This window comes from Cyclopterus lumpus, chromosome 18, assembly GCF_009769545.1.
Source record: "Cyclopterus lumpus isolate fCycLum1 chromosome 18, fCycLum1.pri, whole genome shotgun sequence".
Lineage (NCBI taxonomy): Eukaryota > Metazoa > Chordata > Actinopteri > Perciformes > Cyclopteridae > Cyclopterus > Cyclopterus lumpus.
Genome location: NC_046983.1, coordinates 6,465,422 through 6,479,310, shown reverse-complemented (window position 1 = coordinate 6,479,310; position 13,889 = coordinate 6,465,422). Strand labels below are relative to the sequence as shown.

The 13,889-nt window shown below is 43.9% G+C and overlaps 1 protein-coding gene across 1 annotated transcript in view; it reads left to right on the top strand.

Moving 5' to 3' along the window:
• Positions 1-13,889, top strand: part of zmp:0000000660 (arf-GAP with Rho-GAP domain, ANK repeat and PH domain-containing protein 2) — a 95,764-nt gene that overhangs the window by 25,278 nt on the left and 56,597 nt on the right. Inside the window, 2 exon segments of the mRNA XM_034556626.1 lie at positions 5,578-5,684; positions 11,961-12,160. Of these exon segments, the coding sequence (XP_034412517.1) occupies positions 5,578-5,684; positions 11,961-12,160 (307 nt within the window).

Here is a 13,889-nt window from a genome sequence, read left to right as displayed (position 1 = left end):
GAATTTTAGTTGAGGCTTCTCTCCAAGACGAGTGATAATATAGTGATCATTTTTGTCGGTCCTTTTCTTTTGGGTTGATATTGTGCTTTAGTGGTGATGAATCCCAATCAGATTCTACAGTGCGGTCGGTGGGTGCTCGTCAGGCCGCCCCGGCCCTCTCTGCTTTCCGGGCCAAGTCGCCCTTTGTTCTTGTGCTCATTAGATCACCACTGCTCGGGTGTGACCTAAAGAGTAAACATGAACCCGAACAATATCGTGTACATGGGAGTCCAATTAAGCCCTGGTAGTCCCCGCTCATGTACAGAGGCTCTTGTTCTCTGCCTCCTCCTGTCCCGGCGGCAAGATGCCCTCTCGGAGATCGTACGTTTTTTTTCTTTCTTTTTCTCAAGCGGAGCGATACTATTTCTTAAAGTGCCCCGACACATATTTGATAATGCCGCACACGCTCAACTCCTCTCCGTTCCTCCTCGGCTCTCATTTAATTTCGCTCTATCTTTTTAGTTTTGTTGTTTGACTTTCATTATTTTCCTCCATTAGCGTGAACAAACATCGTTGTAAGAATTCTCTTTTGGGTATCGCTCCATGTCAGCACATTTCCACTTGCTTGAGCTGAGAGAGCGGGAGAAACGGAGTGAAGAGGAGAATCAAGAGAGGGAGGACAAATTAATTGTATTATTTCAGCCTACAAGCTAACTCCTCGGCATAAATGCAGCAGCGGCGGCGGCGGAGAGAAAGAGGATGGGAAGCGTTCAATTGAAAGACCAGAGAAGAAGGGACGGAAACGAAGAGGTAGGTGTAGAACGATGAAGTGAAAAGGGTGGAGGTGCAGAGGTCACGCGAGTGAGAAATGAGCATTGGTGGTTTTGAAAGGAAAAAAGGAGAGAGTGATGGAGAGCAAGAGCGCGGCGAGGGAGGCAGTCCGTTGCCCCGTTCAAGTTCAGTGGAGTGGAGTATTTAATCTAACATGATGAACGAGCTATTGGAAACATCATCCTCCCGGCTCCTCCTCCACCACCCCTACCCCATTTCTCACGGGCCGTAAGCCTTGTGATGAAGCTGTGTTTAAGGTCATTTCAGCACCAAGGCAAAGGAAGTCAGATGGTGCCTAACGTGTGACACACACACACACACACATGGTATAACCTCACATGGGCCTGCATAGGCAGATTGGTACAACCAGAGCAACTTGTTTCATGTCTCATCATGTCATACATGACAAGGGGTTTTGAAACGAGGGATTGATTGGTCGTCGGATGTTCATATTTCTTGCCGCCAGCTTCCCACGAGCGAGGTTGAACCCAGTTTATTGGTTGACACAACACAAATCTACTTAACAAAACGTGCACATACAGTAGAGCCTTCTCTGGTGGGAAAAGGTATTCAGAGTATACAGAAACAGAGAGAGTGAGGATTTAATTAATCTCCACGTTAATCAAATCTCTCGCTCTCTCATTTGTTCTTCTCAAGATCTTCTTTGTCGCAATTAACTTCATCCCAAGACTGCACGGCCGTTTTGTAGAGCTTGCGACACAAGAGTGAGTCTCATTGCACCGAGGCCTTCCTCTTGTAATGAGCTCTGTTTCTATTGCGTTATCTAACGGAAAGATAACCTTTATTTGAAACGCTCTTACCATACTGTACGTGGAGAGTGTTGTCTAGGTGCAATATGAACTCTTTCTCTTTCTGTATTTGGTGAGGAGGGAACACACACGTGTTCATGCGAGCACACGTGTGTGTACTTATGCATGCACCATAGGCGTTTTCATCAGGGTGATTTTATCACTCAGTATATAACAGTCGTATTATAGTCCAATATTGGAATGCGATCGGCTGTACTGTCCGCAATTCTATCGTGTGACCTCCTGGAGCTCTTTAGAAGAAAAAAAAAGTGACGGACTTTGTCTTATTGAGACCAGACGAAGAGTCGGCCCTTTGAGCTAAATGATACTATTAGCATGCTAACATGGCAATGTTAATATGCTGAGGTTGAGCGGGTATAATGTTTAGCGTGTTAGCATGCTAACGTGAACCCATTGAGGCTGAGGGGAATCTCATTAGTTTTTTTGGGACATAAATATGCTGGTGGAGCTCAGTGGGACTGTACAACATTTCAATAGCGAGCTAACATCTGTAAAGATAGGCCGACAGCCACAATGCTAGCACGGCTAAAACTAATCGATGAGTGCATATTTGAACATCAAATCAGATTTACAAAGATTGATACAAACAAGCGTGTGATTCATGCGAAGATCCAGTCAGGTTGGTGCTGAATTGACTCATTTGGGATGTTGAATCACTCCAACTCGGCTAAACTCGCATTGAAGCAGCAGCCAAAACTCCTAAAGTCTTGAAAGCCGTGTTCAACATGCACAGTAAGGCTTATTTTCAATATATATATTTTTTTAATCTGAAATATTTAACTCTGAATATACAGTTAACTATCAATGCATTCATCGCTTGCTTCCTTCTGTTTCTCTTTTTTTCTGCCTACATTCCACCTTTTATTATTTGTCTTATTTGTCTACTACATTTAGCTTTGTTATCCTTTATTATCATCCATAGCTCTTCGCTTTCCTTGACTTCTGTCAAAAATGTTTGACCTCTGATGTTTAAAATAATCCAAAGTCTGTTGTCTCCATTGAGTAATGTGCTCCTTTTTGAATGCACCTGCATCTTAAGCGGAGTGGACTTGGAATTGGACATAGAAATCGTGGTCACCTTTACATGCCTGGCTTCTTTTAGAGCAGCACGGCACTCTGGAGTGACTGAGTCGCACAATGAGACGTTGAAGTTTTCTTGAGTTGAGGTGATTTTTCTTTCTTTCTTTCAGTTAATGGATTCCTCCTTTCTTAGAAATGTTTAGTATATTATGATATGTACGTAAAACCACGCATGCGTACGGACATTACCCCTCGGGCTTTCATCTTCTCTTTCCCCATAAGTGCCGTCTTTGCCACCTACCTCTTGGCTGTTGTAATTGGGTGAGTTATTTTTACCTCTAATGCCTGCCCTTCCTCCCTCCATCCCTCCTTCCCTCCATCCTTGGTGAATTAATTGGAGAGGGCAAGAGGCCACGGCACATATTGGGTAGGTAACGAGTGGCGAGGGCTGGACGGCCGCTAACACCCAGTGCTCTAATTGGCTGCCTGAGAGGGATGAGGGTCATTAGGTATAGGTGACTGCTTTGCCCTCTCGGCACAGCGTTCAGTACGTACAGCACGGATGCGTTTCTCCTCCACACATCCTTCTAGCGTGAAACGGAGCATCTATACGGTAATACATGGAAACCTTTTATTCTCTCCGTGTTCTAAATTACAGCCGTGCGTTGCATTGAGTCACTCGGCTGAACTGGGGAGCGATAATGTGCCTTGAAACGCTCTCATTATCGCGTCACGCGTCTTCAAGCCTCGGAACATCCGGGATTTTAAAGCGCAATGACTGTACGTCGTTATAATTGATAGGACGGAGAAGCCAAGTTTCCGCGGCTTCAGAGCCTTCACATCAAAACTTTTAGCTCAATTAGGACCTTGGCCGTAAAGTGAAATCCCTTGTCTCGCTCACGCTCTCTTGCTCCTTTTCTACTCTCTGATGTGACCGTCTTCCGAGCTCACAGGGCCTTCATTACTCACGGCGCTTCTTGGGATGGCCACACTAGACCTGTTCGCTGGGTTTCCATTGCACTCGCTCCGTTTAGTATCATCGCGCGAAAGTGTTCGGAAAGGAGAACGATTGCTTGTGTTTTTTTTTTCCACCACAGTCCTCTAAATTTGATTGAAGGAGTTGTAATTGGGGCTAATGATCGACAAATGATGGTTCCGACAACATTAGCCCCAATTGAACCAATACTTGAAGATCAGGGGGGGAATCCTGCACTCGCGAATGTTTCAGCAACTTCCTCCTGGCGTTGCAATTTGCACAATTTGGCGACAATGAGAGGTTCGCCGCTAATTAGTCGAAGAATTCTGCAAGAGACATGGCGGCATACACACACACACACACACACACACACAAACACACACACATATACTGTACATACATATGTCTTTCCTCTGCGAGGCCATGCAATTCCAAAAAGTCCACAAAGATGGTGTCATTCATTTTCTTCTCTTTGTTTGGTGTAATTAGTGTAAATTGTTTTGTTGGTGAAGAACAGTTAGCGCAGACGGCACACACGCTTTCATAGCTGGCACAGCATGGCAGCACTTAGCGCTCTACGCGATGGCAGTACTTTTTAATTCGCTGTTGCGGAGCACTGGCGCGGCTCCTGTTTGTCTCCGGCTCTTTCCACACACACACACACACACGCACACACACACACACACATGTGCAAAAACATACACACACACACGCTGTCAACTGCTCAGCTGACCCCTCTGTTCGTCTCACCCACTCTCGGTGAGGATTACCAAGACCCTCTCTCACTTTATACGTTCTCCGTCTTTCTCTCCCTCGTCTTTTTTGACTCACGTTTTTTTGGCTGTGTCTGCTGTATTTCTGTGTATCGTAATGTTTTTGTTTGCTCTATTTTGATGATGTGCCTTTTACGTGCGTGGGCGTAGGTGCACTTCTTCTGTCTGCGTTTCTGCCTCAGCTCAGAGCTCTAGGCTATGGAAAATGGTCTCAACTGCTGTGAGTGCCACGGGTGAAGTGGAGAAGGGCGGTGGCGCGCTGGGATGCAGAGTTACACTGCAGCTTATAAAAACGGTGCCTCTGCATCCAACCCCTATTTCTGAGATGGGCCTCAGAAAACATTGAGACTGAAAGCTTGGGTTGCTTTCCCCAGAGGCACCTGTTCCCTTTTGCAGAGCATTGCTGTTTCACACACACACACACACACACACACACGCGCGCGCGCAGACGTCACGCACAAACTGGGCTCATGCGTCATTGGTGAGAAGGAGGAAACGCTGACGACGGTTTGGTGCGTTTCTGGTCTGTCGCAAACGATTTCCTCTCGCACATGTAACTCCATGTGTCCAGTGACATTTCCTCAAAGAAAACCGCCGCACTAAAGGAAGAAAGCGGTCGGCACAGACCGAGGATGTCACGACGGTGATGGTTGCTCTTCTTTTTTCTTGTTTGCTAGTTTTAATTTGACCAAAATGCCATTCAAGCCCCATGAAAGTTGAGACTCTAATAAGGCCGAACTGTTATTCCCACCTTATTCTCTAGGGGTCTCTAATTTCCCAAAAAAGAGCGTCTTGAGAAGGACCCTAACATTTTCATGGCCCTTTTCAGGAATACATTTTCTCTCATTTGGGTGCTTTGAACATTTTAATTATTTGTTTATTACTGGAGCAATCCAGTAATATCCCACATCAAGCTGCACTTGACTGGTGGGAACAGAGTGCAGGACTCCAACGAGACTTGAGGAACCGGACTTGCCATCAATGATGCTCGGCGCTCAAAGTTGAAGGACAAACGTTTTCCCTGACGTCGAAGTTCGAAAAAACGCTAAGATGTCGGCCGTATGAGGGGAAAAAGCCCATATGTTGATTATTTGAAGTGACTGTCCTGTAACAACCTCCCAGTTGATTAATATTAATTCTCCATCTCCCTTTCTTTTGTGTCTTCCAGGACTATAAAGTGGGCCTGGCTATTGTTGAAGTAGAACTCACGGCCGCCAACATTAGAGACGGAGACCGCCGGGGCTTTGAAATCAACACGCCCTTCAAGAACTTCTGGTACGTCTGGGTTCGCCCCCTCCTTCCACAACAAAGAGCTATCTATGCTAAAATGTCTGTGATATATGATGGCGTCTTTAATTGTGTGTGTGTGTGTGAGAGAGAAAACTGCACTCTTCCTGTTTGATCTTACATGAACACGTAGCGGTTTTCCTCATCTAAAAGATGAATGGCGAGAGAAGGAATCTCTCTTTGAATGCACACCCCTCAGACTGATGTATTCCACAGGCGGACGTCGCACACCTCCACATTTGTCAGTCGGAAGCAGCAGGACGATTTAATATTCCTTCCTTAAATACATATCCCTGCATTATCATCTCATTTGAACCATGTATTACGGAAATGCCCTTCACGTACACTAAGCATGCAAGTCTTTTAATCTTAATAATCATGTCTCATAAAGCATCCTTATTCACAACTGAAAGAAGACTAATCTACTCTGATGCATGTAAGGTATTAAGAGTCTCATAATGCGTTAAGAGTTTGGGGTACTGAAGAATATTCACATCAGTTTGGCCTTTTCAAAAAAAAAAAAGAAAGAACCTGGGTTTTGTCTTCTTACCTGGAGAGTCGGAGGATTAATTCAAACCAGATTGTTTTCAAGGCTTTAAAATACTTCAACTTTAAAAACTTATCTGACGTCTTTTCTTTTTTCTTTTTTCAGTAAAACGTGCAAAAAGTTTAAATCTTCACTTTGGAAATAAATAAAATAAAAGCTCAAGCGGGCAAAAAAAAGAAAGAAGAAATTAATCAATTATAATTATTATTCATTTGAACGGAATTAATGAGATTTGAAGGCCAACGAGTCCTGCCCGGTGTTTATAAACCCAGAGCCGGAGGCGCCATGTCACACAGCTTGATGGAGGTAGTCGCTGTCGTCCTGCTTTCACCAGAGCTTCAGGGACCCGCGTGGGGGGGGGGGGGGGGGATGAGATTCATACCTGATGTTATGATGACAGCCGTTACTGTGGGGGCGTGACATTTCACTGACCTTTCAGATAGAAAGTCGATGAGAACACCTCTGCTTAACTCCTTTTAAATTTTTTGAATGATCAGGCAAATGTTTGTCATTGATTCATGACCAACAGATCGATTTCATTGTCATAGATAGATAGATAGATAGATACTTTATTCATCCCCAGGGGGAAATGTGTTATGACTGCAGAGATCTCTTTCTGCAGTCATACATTCTGTGGTCAATCCGTTATGTTTTTACAACTCGGCTGGCTTCCTGTGGGTTAGATCGTACCTAACCCCCCTGTTTCGGTTTGAAAGCGGGTCCAAACATCTGGATCAAGCGGGTGTGTCACTATCTGTGGCCGACTGGGTCTGCTTGCAGTGTGACCAAGAGCCTTATTAAACATACAGTTTGTTTGACACGCGCCTGAGCCTGGGCGTGAAGGGAAACGCAGGCACCCCATGTGACCCCATGTGACCCCATGTGACCCCATGCAACCTCATGTTTACAACGCCTGGTGTGAAAAGGTGACTCTGTGGCCACAGGTGTGAAAGTGAACAGAAATACATGTTGCTAATACAGCGAGTTCTTTTCAATAGTTTCGGTGAGATTCACCTTCACCCAAAACCAATTCCTAAATCGTGGAAGTAAGGAGCGGGCGCGTCACAAAGTTAAGACTCGGCTCTAATGAGACAAAGAGAATCTCCTCATTAGCCCGTATCGACTGACTTTTAGTAGCACTCTTGTGTTCTCCCTTTAAATGTCTTTTAAAAAAACAAACACTGGTTTGAGGCAAAAAAAACAAACACTTTTTTTTAAAAAATGATATCTCCCCTGGGTGCTTCATGCAGGTACCTTTTGCCTCTAGGGTGCAAAGACTTTCAGGTGATTCCAGTCCCTGAGGGTCTGCAATCAATGAGTGCACTACTTGTTTGTGCTGTAATGGCCCATTTAGAATACAACCGTCACAGCTGACTGGACAAAGCACGCCTTGTTTGTTTGTGTACGCTTGTTCACCATTTTCTCTTTTTTAAATTAATTCTTTTTAACCCTTTTTGCTTCTTTTTTTTGCCTCGTGTAAAGATTTTTAAAATTATTCCCCCCCCCCCCCCCCCCCCCCCCCCAATTCCTCTACCTGTCTGTTGTATGTCCGATCGATCCGTTTGTGTCAGCTCCTTTTAATGGTCCCATTGCCTGGCAGCTTCGTTAATACATTGGACATAATTGCCATTTTGTGTGGAACAAAACAAAAGAGGCGGAATTAAAATGAGCTCAGGTCTCCTGAATTGTTTTGATGAGGTGATTGCTGAAAGGGTGTGTGTGTGTGTGTGTGTGTGTGTGTGTGTGTGTGTGTGTGTGTGTGTGTGTGTCAAATCGATTGGTAGCCCTGGGAGCGTTCCCCTACCTGCTCAAGGTGGGGATTAGTGAGAAACTCATCTAATCACGTCAAGCTGTGGAGACTCACTTTGGCTTTTCTATGTTTTTTTTTTTTTTGCTGCCGTTAAATGGACGGAGCGTTCAGCCCGCTGCGGTGGATGCAACACCCAACTTTTTTTGTTTGTTTTTTGGAGTTGAGAGAATGACAATGAGGCAGAGAGGAGTGCACAAGCAAAGACACTGAACTTTGAAGAAAAGAAGAAAAAAAAACATTGTGCTCTTGATCAGAAAGCACTTCTACCAAAGTAAAGCTGCAGATAAATGCCGAGCTCAACGGCGTAGTGGAGAAAATCCTTGTTTGTTTATCTGGTACGTATCGAAAACTGTGGGCAGTTTTGCAATTATATATATTTATTTTAACCGTAGATAGAAAATCTTTCTTTATGAAGGTTTAGCAAGGTCTTTGGAGTGGGAGAGGCATTGCGTTTTGGTTTTTTAAATTACATTTTCTGCAGATTTGAGCCGCACCAACGCACTTTGCTTTCATTCAATTCCATTGTATCGAGGTGGCAGCGGAAAAACCACAACGCTGCTGTATCTGTGCTGCGTTGTTGGACATCACAAGGACAAGTGTTTATAGTTTGGATGAAATGACCCTTTAGGGGAAGATTTCTTTCAAGTCCATCCTGAAACCCCACTCATATGCCCATATGTACTCTGAAATAATTACTGGTCACTCCCATCTGTGAAGCCAAAGCTAATATCAGGCCTCTTAAGGAGCAATTTTTTTTTAGTACCAAATTACATCATGCAATCTGGATTTTATCCCCCATCACTAACATTGAAATTGTTCCAGGTAGGGATTTCTTCACAGCTGTTATGGTCAGGAATAAAACCTGTGTGTCTTTCTCATGCCCAGGACAAGATGATCTCCAAAAAAACAACCTCTAGTTTACTTTACTTTCTTTATTAGTATACTCTCGGTATCGGCTGATATCAGCCTTAAAGGACCTGAGTGTAGGGTTTAGTGGCATCTAGTGGTGATGTTGCATATTGCAACCAACTGAATACCCCTTCGCTCACCCCTCCCTTTCCAAGCGTGTCGGGGAACTACGTGTAACGGAAACATGTGAAAGGCCCTCTCCAGAGCCAGTGCATGGTTTGTCCGTTGTGGGCCACTTGTGACCCGCTGCCTATCTAGATATGAAAACACAACATTCTTAGTTTTGAATGTTTATACTCAAATTAAACTATAGCTATAAATAGTATATTCTATTTTTTTGCAATAAATTCCCCCTTTTCCTACAGTACATACCTCTGCTTCAAATGTTTATGGCGTCATAGCCAGTATTGGATTTTCTGCCAATATTAGGTCAATTGTGTTCACTTTATACAACTCTGAAATTGTCTGAAGAGCATCAACATCCTGGTACTTCAGCAGTTTAGTAGTGAACTGACTCTGAGAAGACGTATGCCTTTTTTCGGCGTTCATGAAAAATGATTTAGATTTTCTTACTACATGCCTGAAAACTGCAAAAAGGACAAAGGCCACCGGTGTAAGTTTTACATTTGAATGCTCACTATATATTATATTTATATCGGCTTGTAAAAACACGAGAGCCTCATGATTCTAGTGCGACAGGGAAGGAGCCGATAGAAGCCCGATGCCGGTGGTTGTCGGGGTGATTTACATATTTCAATGTCAGGGGGGGAAAAAGGCAGCAATTTCGTCATTGTTGTAAAACAATACTTTTACTTCGACTCTTCTACTCCACCTTTTCTTTTTGCGAATTCTTTCATTTGATATTTCCCTCCTCGCCACCGGTTGTCCCGAACACTGTGATTAATTTAGCGGGGAACCTCCGCACATACTCCGGTGCTGACGGTTGCCTCCCTTTGCTCCTCTGTGGTTTTGGAGGCCGAGTGGTAGTTCAGCAGACAATGTGAGCAGTCATCCCTCCAGACGCTTCCTGGGCAGAGACGGTTGACACGGAACAGCTGAACCCAATCAACCTATCGATCTTTGCCGGGTTACCTGGCGAGGCCTGGTGCACATCCTCTGCTGGCGGAAAAAAGTTTCCCCACCCCGTCGTCTCCCACCACCCCCATCCTCTGTTTGACTTTACACCGGTTGCCAGGTTGCCATGGAGACCAGTGGTCCCATTTCACCAAGTGCTTCTTTCAGTCAAGCTAGGACTCTCTCTCTCGTGCTCTCTCTCTCTCTCTCTCATCTCTCGTCGCTCTTCCCGTCGGTCTTCGTCTCTTATCCTCACTCTCATTTAGAGGAGCTGCATTTCACCTTCTGAACATTATAACAGCAGCAGCAGCAACAACAACAACAACAAGTAAAGATATATCGGAGCAACGTCTACCTCGTATTGTTATCTGCGCTTCTCCTCGCGTTGTTGTCAAAGCCAGCCAGATGTGTGTGCTTCTAAGCATGTTGGTGCCCCCACTGGTTACCCACTGGGTGCTGCTCTTGGTTCCCGACCGACAGCGTTGTTGTGGAAGCCCCGCCCCCCGTTGTTTTGCTCAAAATTCACACACTGTCCTATCCATCAGAAAGCTGCGCTTTCTCTCCCTGCAAGATAACTTTATAAGTTTGACAGTAATAGTAATATGGCGTCATTCGTGTGTGTGCGTTTGGGTTTGTGTGTGTTTTTGTGTGTGTGCGCGCATAGATAGATTCAGAGACAGGTGAATGAGTGTCCTGAAATAATCCCAATTCGGGAGCTATGACAGTTCAGGCATTCAATGTATATGTGTGCTGTGTGCATATTTAGTTCATATCCAATATGGCTGGTTTGACCTCACTGGTTGCATCACTTTAATGAGTAGATGATATGTTGCAGGGTTCTTGCATGCGCTTAATAAGTTTAGTTACAGTGGAATTTAAGCAACAACTGTAATCGGGTTACGGAAGCAAGATTTATTGCCAGTGTAAAAAATACTCGTCACTTGATTTCTCATTTTTACATGTGACTGTAGAGCAGCTGGAAGAAAGAACATGTCACGACTCTTAATGCATCCCCATATATTAAATGATTTGAACCCTTTGAGTGAAACTATACTCATACAAAGTAGCCTCTATAATTATGAACACGTTGTATTTCCACCATTTCCTGCAGTGGCAATTCCGACAAAGCCTTCTTTCTCAATGCAAACGTGTAAACAGCATATTGTATTGCCACTAACTCTGATTACTTAACCGCTGCAATTATACGTGCGTGACCACAACGGTGCACGGTAACTTGTCCTGTGTAGCCCGGTCTCTTGTGTTTTGGAAACGCACTCTTTCTATCCTGGCCATTCGATTTATGTTTAGATTTTCTCTTAATTAGGCAAAAACGCCACCATAATTTTGGCTTTATGGCATATTTTCGGACATGAAAGTGAAGTAACGACTCGGTCAATGAATAACTCGGTCATTACAACAAATGAAGCAGCATCACCTACAATCCCCAAGCGTATCTCAGTGCTTTACTTTTACATTTTCACATTTTTTTAATTGGCAGAGCTCGTCCTGGATGGAACAAGAATGTTTAAACATGCTTATTTCAAATGTATATTGAAGCTGGAAATTTGTTTGGTTTATAGTACATGTCCATCACCGTTTCTCAACTTTCCTGAGTCTAATATAGAAATAATATATCCTGGAATAAAAGAAATGTCCTGCATTAGCGTCATGTATAGATTTTGGTGGTGCAAGGTGAATCGGATTGATTTACCTGCCCTGTCGCCCCCTCTTTTCCCCCAAATCTATTGCAGTCACACATAGCCGTACACTTTCAGCAACTCCCCCAAAACTACTCCAAATACTCCACACCTCCCGTAACCCTGCCAAGCGGCACTATGCTGTTTTTTTAATTGCTCTCTCAAATCAAATCAATAACTGTGAGGCATGTGTTGGGGACGTGGGGCAATAAAATCCATTGTTGCAGCTTCACGGCCGAGTCCGAGCGGGAGAAGGAGGAGTGGATTGAAGCGGTCCAGGAATCGATCGTGGAGACGCTCTCCGACTATGAAGTGGCAGAGAAGATCTGGTTCAACGAGGCCAACAGGAGCTGCGCCGACTGTCGCGCCCCGCAACCGGAGTGGGCCTCCGTCAATCTGGGCGTGGTGGTCTGTAAAAAGTGTGCAGGTAAGGGTCACTCGTACACCGCTGTCGTCTTGGCTTCCTCACACTGCCTCAGGCTGAATGCAGGCGTACTCATTAGTAAACAACAATATACTTACAGCGCACTAAAGAAAAAACGATATCGAAACACCCGCCAATTATGCAAAGGATCATAAAACTCAGAGTTTGGAGATCCATACTGGCCGATATAGATCCTCTTTTGTTGTTTGGGTTTGTTCCAGCAGCTGGTTTACATGAATCCAGATTATTATTTTATTGATGCAAATAATTATTGGCATTAGTCATTTTAATGATGTATTATAAGCTGCTTGGAGCTTGTGTGTGGAAATTATATCTCATTATGGTAAATCCCTCTCTCTTATTTAATTAATTTAGCTGTGAAAACATCTTCATTAAACAACTGGACATATTCAAGCTTCTCGCCTTTACTACATTTTACAAGATTACAGTTTAAAAAAAACATCATGATAATGTTTTAATTTACAAAAAAAATACTAAATTTGCCCAATACAAATTTTCGCTGAACAAGAGCCTGAACGCATCGTAAAGTACCTGAACGTGACATCCGTACGTTAGCTGTTCGCGGTGCTGCTAGCGTTACTAACCTTCCTCCTTTTCTATTTCAACAAGGATTTGTTCATAGTATATCAGGGTTTGGCGACTAGAAAGTATTAACGCTTATTTACTGATTGCATATTTCTTTTTACTGAATATCATCCAATAACAAGCGGCGGTAACAACTTTATATATCACTCATGGATTGTTTAACTGTGTAATTACTCAGTGATTCCCATGCGTGCCGAACCGTGAGGGCGGTATCCGAATGGATCCCAGATCTGCGGCGGTCCGCCAACATACAGCATCGTGTGGATTGGAAGCCAGCAGCATGTCGAAACACCTCTTATATGATAGTTTTTAAAGACCCCCCCCCCCCCCAAGTTTTCGCAAGATAAAACCCGAGGGGTTTGCTAGATGACAAACAAGACAACACTTACTGTTATTAGTCAATCATTTTCTAGTTACTTCTTAGGAACTTCCCTGGAACATTGTTTCTTTTCTTTTTTTTTGGCACTAATTATAGGAAACATAGAGACAAAGTGAATTGTGTGTTTTCGTCACGTATTACTTGAAACATTGTTCTCCATGAAACGTTTTATTGTGAACTTGCTTGTAAACTAATTTCACATGAATGTTCAGTTGACCTGTCGTGCACCGGCTACAATCTCAGACTAATATTTAACTCATTGGAATTGATATTGCTATTAAGTTTGCTTATTGAACCATGTGACTGCACCATTTTACTGTTAATTAATACACACAGTTTATGCCGCAAACTTCTTCAGGATAATTAAGACTCCATGCTGCATTAATCTGTATGAGCGGTCCATTCTCACCCAGAGGGCCCTTTTGGAATAAGTTCTCAGGTAGTAAGCCACTTATGGGAGTTGGCATCTGGCCTCTGGACTCTCTAATCTATTTGGCAATACTTGGATGGCTTAGATGAAATGACAACAAAGATTAAGCCATGGGCAGGAACTTGAGCGATCCCCAAACTGCCTCTTGACCCGCTCAACATGATTACAGAGAAGCAGCAGCCATGCCTGATGTGGAGGGATACCTGGTTGGGAGGTTATACCTACTCATCCCCCCCCACAGATCTTCTCTCGGTCTGAGATTTCTCCCAGCGTCATGAGTTTTAATGCGATTCTTCTCCTCACCTCTGCAAAGCCCA